Source organism: Sardina pilchardus, chromosome 12, assembly GCF_963854185.1.
Source record: "Sardina pilchardus chromosome 12, fSarPil1.1, whole genome shotgun sequence".
Lineage (NCBI taxonomy): Eukaryota > Metazoa > Chordata > Actinopteri > Clupeiformes > Clupeidae > Sardina > Sardina pilchardus.
The window spans coordinates 5,473,198-5,480,697 of NC_085005.1; the positions used below are offsets into that span (position 1 = coordinate 5,473,198).

Genomic DNA, 7,500 nt, shown 5'->3' on the forward strand with positions numbered 1-7,500 from the left:
GCGAGTGAGTGTGTGTGTGTGTGTGTGTGTGTCAGAGAGAGAGAGAGAGAGAGAGAGAGAGAGAGAGAGAGAGAGAGAGAGACTTTCAAACATGGTGGGGACAAAGATAATGACTATGGGACAACTAATCTGGTCATATTTAACATTTTCATCGAGCAAACATGCAGCGCTCAGAGTTTTTCTGTTCAGCAAGGCAAATGGAGATTCGACTGATAGCCCAAGACAAACGTGAGAACAATCCAAAAGGAAGAGAGAGAGATGGAGAAAAAGAGAGAGCGCATGAGAGAGGGAGAGAGTGAGAGAGAGAGTGCATGAGAGAAGGAGACGAAAACAAAGAGAGCGAGAGAAAGAGCGCATGAGAGAAGGAGAGATGGAGAGAGAGATTTCACGCAATGAGCAGAACAACACATTAAGTCCAGAGGCACAGCCGAGCTGTCAGAAAAAATCCAATTGGGCGCGGAAGAGATGGGTGTCGAGGCGAGAGGTGTGAAAGTGTGTGTGTGTGTGTGTGTGTCCGTGTGTGTAAAGCCAGCTAGTCGCTCTCACTCACTTCCCTCTCATTTCTCTGAGTAGCGTACGGTGGAGGTGGAGGTGGAGGTGGGGAGGAGGTGGAGAAGGAGGAGTGAGGAGAGAGATGAAGAGGAAAAAGAGCCGAGTAAGGGCAACGGAGACACAGAGAGAGGGATAGAGAGAAGGAGGGAGAGAGAAGGAGGGAGAGAGAGGGATAGAGAGAAGGAGGGAAAGAGAAGGGAGAGAGAGGGATAGAGAGAAGGAGGGAGAGAGAGGGATAGAGAGAAGGAGGGAGAGAGGGCAAGATGGATGGTGGGAGAGAGGGAGGGAGAGAGGGGGATATAGAATAGGATGGAGAGAGAGAGAGGGAGGGATAGAGAGAGAAGGTAGAGAGAGGGAAAGTAGATGTGAAATGAGATGGACAGAGGAAGAGAATGCTTTAGCCCTGGTTCTGCATCCCATAATACCACCACATCACAGGTTTTGTTGTGAAATTGCTTAGAAAGTGTGAAAGCACTCTGTCTCTGAGAGTACAGCATTACATTACATACAAGTAGGTATGTGCTAAAGTGTGTGTGTGTGTGTGTGTGTGTGTGTGTGTGTGTGTGTGTGTGTGTGTGTGTGTGTGTGTGTGTGTGTGTGTGTGTGTGTGTGTGTGTGACTTTTTGAGTATGTGGGTAGGGTGAATATGTATGTACGACTATGTGAGTGTGCATGCATGTGCTTGAGTATGAGTGTTTGTGTATGGCATGTATTGTATATGTATGCACCTGACTGACTCTGACAAGTATATGAGTGAGTGTGTGCATGTGTGTATGTATGTATAATGCGCTTGACACTGACTTGGGCCTGTGTGTGTGTGTGTGTGTGTGTGTGTGTGTGTGTGTGTGAGTGTGTGTGTGTGTGTGTGTGTGTGTGTGTGTGTGTGTGTGTGTGTTTGTGTGTGTGTGTGTGTGTGTGCACAAGCGTGTATGCATGCATGCATGCGTGAGTATATATATGTATATATGTGCCTGACTCTGTCTCAGGGCTTGCATGTCCGTTTTGTATGTATATGTGTGTGTGCGTGTGTGTGTGTGTGTGCATACGAATGAATGTACAGTACCCTCCAGAATTATTGCCACCCTTGGTAAAAGTTGACTAAAAATAGGTCTAAAATAAATCTTTAGGTGATTTATTGTACTCCCACAATGAAAACAATGACGAAAAATACACCCTGCAAGGGAAGCAAATTTATTCTGAGAAAAAGGAAAATCTCATAAAGAAATAAATGTTTTTAATAAAAACACGTCACTCACAATTATTGGCACCCCTACTTGTAATACCTTCTTAAACCTCCCTTTGTCAATAAAACAGCATGTAATATTCTTCTCTGACACCCCATAAAGATTGAGAATACAAAGTAAGGGATTTAAGACCATTCATCTTTACAAAACCTCCCCAGATCGTCCAGATTGCTAGGTCCACACTTGTGCATTCTTCTCGTTGACTCATCCCACTGTTTTTCTATGGAGTTTAGATCAGGGGCGATGTCTGAAGCTTGATTTTGTGTTCAGTAAAGCATATTTGTTTTGATCTGTGCATTTGTTTTGGTTCATTGACCTGAAGAATGATCCAATCATGACCAACTTTTAGGGCCTTGGCAGAGATTGTTTGATTTCCTTTGAAAATGTTCAGGTTTTTCTTGGTGTTCATGATGCCATGCACCTTAATTAGGTTCCCAATGCCTTTGGGAATTAAAACAGCCCCACAATAGCACAGCCCCTCCACCATAATTCTGATTAGGCATGGGGTTCTTTTTAGTATAGTCATTCTTCTATGTACGCCAAAGACACCTTAAGTGTTTTTAGCAAAAAAGCATAATTTTATTTTCATCTGACAATAGACCACACTCCCAGACATGTCATGGTACCATTCAGTAACTCCTGCCATTTACATTGTTCATTAAATGACTCTACTGGCTTTAACCTGACATGCTGTCTAAATAATCTATTAGCAGTGAGGTCACTTTTGAAGATTTTTGGGGGGGACTTGGTGACCCCAAGATGATAGCTTTGTCTGTAACTCTCAACAGTGGTTCTTATGGATTGTTTTGCCTATCATACCATCCTCCATACTGTGCGTGGGAGCAAAATAGCTATGGGTCTTTGTCCAAGCATGTTTGCCACATTTCCAGATGATTAGAACCTTTTATTCATCATTTTAACTGGAAATATAGGCATTTTCAACAAAATACCTAGTTTCCATAGACATTCTCTTACTTACAAATGTCAACACAATCTCTTTTTATTTCAATTTAGTGTATTCTCTTGTCTCTCCAATGTTGAAAAATGACTAGAGGATTTAGCCTCTGAGTGACTTCATTTTCATACCATAGTGAAAAAGAACGTCATGAACTACTTCTGAAAGTTCACAGACACTCTGATTTACTTTAAAACGTTGCATTTACATAGGAAAATGCTCCTGTTAAATGTTGTACATAATATGTTTCAGGGGTGCCAATAATTGTGAGCAAGCTGTTTTTGTTAAAAATATTTATTTCTTTATGAGATTTTCCTTTTTCTCAGAATAAATTTGCTTGCCTTGCAGGGTATATTTTTCCTCATTGTTTTCATTGTGGGAGTACAATAAATCACCTAAAGATTATTTTTTATACCTATTTTAGTCAACTTTTACCAAGGGTGCCAATAATTCTGGAGGGTACTGTATGTGCCTGACTCTGACTCAGGGCTTGTGTGTGTGTGTGTGTGTGTGTGTGTGTGTGCGCATATGAATGAATGTATGTGCTTGACTCTGATTTAGGGCTGTGTGTGTGTGTGTGTGTGTGTGTGTGTGTGCGCATATGAATGAATGTATGTGCTTGACTCTGACTCAGGGCTTGTGTGTCTGTGTGCGTGTGTGTGTCTGTGTGTGTGTCTGTGTGTGTGTGTGCGCGCATATGAATGAATGTATGTGCTTGACTCTGATTTAGGGCTGTGTGTGTGTGTGTGTGTGTGTGAGGGCTACGTACGGAGGCGTGTAGTCTCTGTGGCCAGAGGAAGGCGGAGGCCAGGTGTGTGTGTGTGTGTGTGTGTGTGTGTGTGTGTGTGTGTGTGTGTGTGTGTGAGGGCTACGTACGGAGGCGTGTAGTCTCTGTGGCCAGAGGAAGGCGGAGACCAGGAGGCGGGCCAGACGCATCAGGAGGTTGAGCGCCCGCGAGCCGTCCCCCGCCGCCATCAGGAACACGCTGGAGCACAGCCAATCATGAGGAGGCATGCTGGAGCTCAGCCAATCAGGAGGGGGCCCCGAGCCCACCTGCACCGTGTCTGACAACACAACACCACCGTCAAGGAGACACACGGAGTGAGGGAGAGAGAGGGAGTGAGAGAGAGAGAGAGAGAGTGAGTGAGAGAGACAGATAGAAAAAGAGGGAGATGGGATAAGATGGAGGGAGGAAGAAAGAGAGAGAGAGATGGAAAAAGAGGAAGAGAGACAAAGAGGGAGGGAGAGGAACAGAGAGAGAGGGAGAGAAAAACAGATGGAAAACGAGGGAAAGAGAGAGGCAAATCAAGACAGAAAGGGGAACAGGGAGAGAGAGAGGGAGAATGACAGACAGGTAGAGAGTGACTAAAAGAGAGGCAGATTGACTGCAAGAGTAGTTTTTGACAGGTCTGGTACAGTATATGTGTAGGCACTATATACTCGTACTCTTACACCCACCCTTTGGCCCGTACTGTCTTGCTCAGCGTACTCAATACCTCCCCATAGGCACTCTCTGGCACTAGCTCACAGAGAGTTCTGAGATCTCTTCTCTTCTCTTCTAACCTGAATCACCTCTTCCAAAATCCTCTCAGCGAACTCCCACATTACCTGGCTGCCGACAGGAGCTGTGTTTTGGCTCACACTGGCTCTATCTCTGGCCCAGATACTGGAGAAGCACTCGGCACCACACACTGAGAGCTACACTTGTGGATGTCCCCGAGCGCTTTGTACGGTAAGAGTTTGTGTGCGTGCGTGCGTGTGTGTGTGTGTGGTAAGTTAAGGATACAGAGATTCTCAGAGTCGGTTTTCACGCGCTGCTGGGACAGGAAGTCTTTACAGCGGCGGAGGAGGAGAGCAAACTCTGCCTCTGCGTCGTCCTTAAGGAGCTTCAGGAACTTTCCGTACCTGAAAAACAACAAAAAAAAAACAAACAACTAAATAAAAACGTCAATAAAGAACCCCGAGTTTCCTCGAGACTCCCTGGAAACACTCGGCATGCCTTGATTTTGGCCTCGGCGGAGACGAAAAACAAAACAAGCACGAGAAGTACAAAACTTAAACAAGGGCGGAGACAGCTGTGGAGCATTTGAAGTGGGGGACCCTCCTGCGGTTTATCGGCTCCTGTCAGACGTCAGCTTTATCGACCGGCGAGCCGCACTGTCCGGTGAGGGAGAACACGGGTTAATCGAAAGTCGGCGCGAAACGGGGGGGGGGGGGGGGGGGGGGCGGGGGGGCAATGTGCCGGGCATCTCCGTCGTCGTCCGACGCACGCGCCAAAAAAGCGTGCCCGGCGTCGATAAGCCGTCCGTTGCCGCGGTCGCCCGCGGGCGCTCTCTAATTGGGTTCACGGCGGGGGCGTCGCCATTGTCTTCGGTGCGCCGAACAGCTGGAGGCGAGCGGCCAGATTACGCCGCGTCTCTCTGATGTAGTCGCTTAATTTGGGGCTTAGAGAGAGAGAGAGAGAGAGAGAGAGAGAGAGAGAGAGAGAGAGAGAGAGAGAGAGAGAGAGAGAGAGAGAGGGCTACTGAGGCATCACGCTGGGGGGATGTTGACACGGAGGATCTCCGCAGACGAGCGCATAGCATTCCTCGGAATAGCATTTCTCTCAAATCTCAAGGCCTGGTGGTTGGCTAATGGGGAATCCTGGGTGTCAATTAACACTAGGAGGCTCCTGTACTCGCGAAAAAGTCCACACACTTAAAGTTCTATCTTGCTATGTTGTAGAAATGGACTCCAAAACCTTGTTGACTCAATATCTTTGTGAGTGGATAAACAACTTTCGAGCGTTGATTGATTGATTCCCAGGATCTTACAGTCTGGCATACTACTGATTCCTGAATCCAGTGGCAGTGTGAAGAAACTAAATAAAAAAAAAGGTCTGTGAGCAGGCCAACCACTGACTATATGGACAAGACTTTTTGCTTACCAAGGCAACACACCCTTATATTATCTATTTTTCAAGTCAGTCAGTGTCTTCTTTGTATGGTAAACCTAAAAATGGTTACAACGTAATGGATTCGAAAGGCAATACTCATTCACACTGTACCAGCCTGGAACCAGAGAGATAACAAAGTAACATTGGGGATTGACCACTGGTGGTGTGATTGCTGCCTAACAACTAATACCCAGCTCCCACAAAAACAATATTGCTAGAACACCATCTTGCTCTTATGTGATCAAATCCCGTTAAACAAGGCAACACAGGTAATGGAGATGTCTTGCTTGAGGCTGGTACAGTGTGAATGAGACACTGCTCACACCACAAGACTCCCTCGCCAAACAAACCCACAGGTAAACCACCCCCTTGCTGCGTAAATGGCTCACATACAATTTAAATGAAGGTCTTGCTGGAGGCAGGTACAGCTTGTTTGTGCTGTGTGAAACAGGCTCTGGCAGTAGCAGCGCTCTCTGTGTCTCTAAGCATCTGTAAGCATCTGTAGAGATCTGTGAATGCCAGTGGAGAGCTGTGAGTATCAGTGAGGGTCTGTGAGTGCCAGTTGAGATCTGTAGGCATCAGTGGAGATCTGTGAGTGCCAGTGGAGATCTGTATAAGTAGAAGTATATATACTTTTTTGATCCTGTCAGGGAAATTCAGTCTCTGCATTTATCCCAATTATCCCAGCGGCGCTCAGGGAGCAGTGAGGGATTAGGTGCCTTGCTCAAGGGCACTTCAGCCGTGGACTGGTCGGGGATCAAACCGGCAGCCCTCCGGTTACTAGCTCGAAGCCCTAACCAGTAGGCCACGGCTGCCAGTGCCAGTGAGGATCTGTGAGTGTCCGTGAGTGTCTGTGAGCATCTCTGAGTGTCTGTGAGCATCTGTGTGTGATCTGTGCACTGTGAACTAAAGCTCCAATATATGGTGACTTGCTCAGAGCTCGTTGCTTGTCGTCTCAACATGAAATCGTTTTAACGTTTCTCATCCCCAGTGGTTATTTTGCTGTTGAATGACATTAACATTGCATGACATCTTAAATACAGTATGGCTTTAGAATAAACAGAGAAGACACGACACCTGAGGGCGACTCTCATCCCCAGCTGCTCCATGGGAGATAGGCCACAGCTCCCCCCAGTGGTGCCCTCCAGACCTGCAGCAGAGAAAGGAACGGGGAGAGGTGGAGGAGGTGGAGGAGGTAGAGGAGGGGGTGAGACAGAGGGAGGAGAGATGCAGAGAAGTTAATGTTGACCTGAGGCTTTTTCCACATGCCTGTCTGCCAGTCTACCTGTCTGCCTGCCTGTCTGTCTCTTTGCCTGTTTGTCTGTCTGCTTGTCTGTCTGTCTGTCTGCCTGCCTATCTGTCTGTCTGTCTGTCCATCCATGTGATCCTGCAGTTGGTGCTGAATTCTCTGCGGTGCTGCCAGTGCTGCTGAACATGAGGCTCCAGTGCTGCCAGTGCTGCTGAACATGAGGCTCTGATGATGGAGACCAGACATGCCATCTGTGCCCATCAGGCTGCCACCACGGGCCTTGATGGAGCAAACGCCCTTGATCAACTGGGAAGGTGTACACGTGTGTGTGTGTGTGTGTGTGTGTGTGTGTGTGTGTGAGAGAGAGATAAAGAGAGAGAGAGAGAGAGAGAGACAGAGAGAGAGAGAGAGAGAGAGAGAAAGAGGGCATCTCCGTGTGGGAGGGTTATTACACTGCCAACTCTGACCACATTCATATTGGAATAATGTCATGATAGCAATTATAATGTAATTTAGACAAATGGGCTCTGTTTCTTATACACACCTCCTTCACCTCCCCCTAGCT

At 47.0% G+C, this 7,500-nt stretch overlaps 1 protein-coding gene across 1 annotated transcript in view; it reads right to left on the bottom strand.

Annotated features, from left to right (window-relative positions):
* tbc1d32 (TBC1 domain family, member 32) overlaps nt 1-7,500 on the bottom strand; it is a 74,201-nt gene that overhangs the window by 9,074 nt on the left and 57,627 nt on the right. The window contains exons 29-31 of the mRNA XM_062551257.1: nt 6,764-6,836; nt 4,538-4,656; nt 3,628-3,815 (exon numbers count right to left, since the gene is read on the bottom strand). Coding sequence (XP_062407241.1) covers nt 3,628-3,815; nt 4,538-4,656; nt 6,764-6,836 — 380 coding nt within the window. The remainder of the gene's footprint in view (nt 1-3,627; nt 3,816-4,537; nt 4,657-6,763; nt 6,837-7,500) is intronic.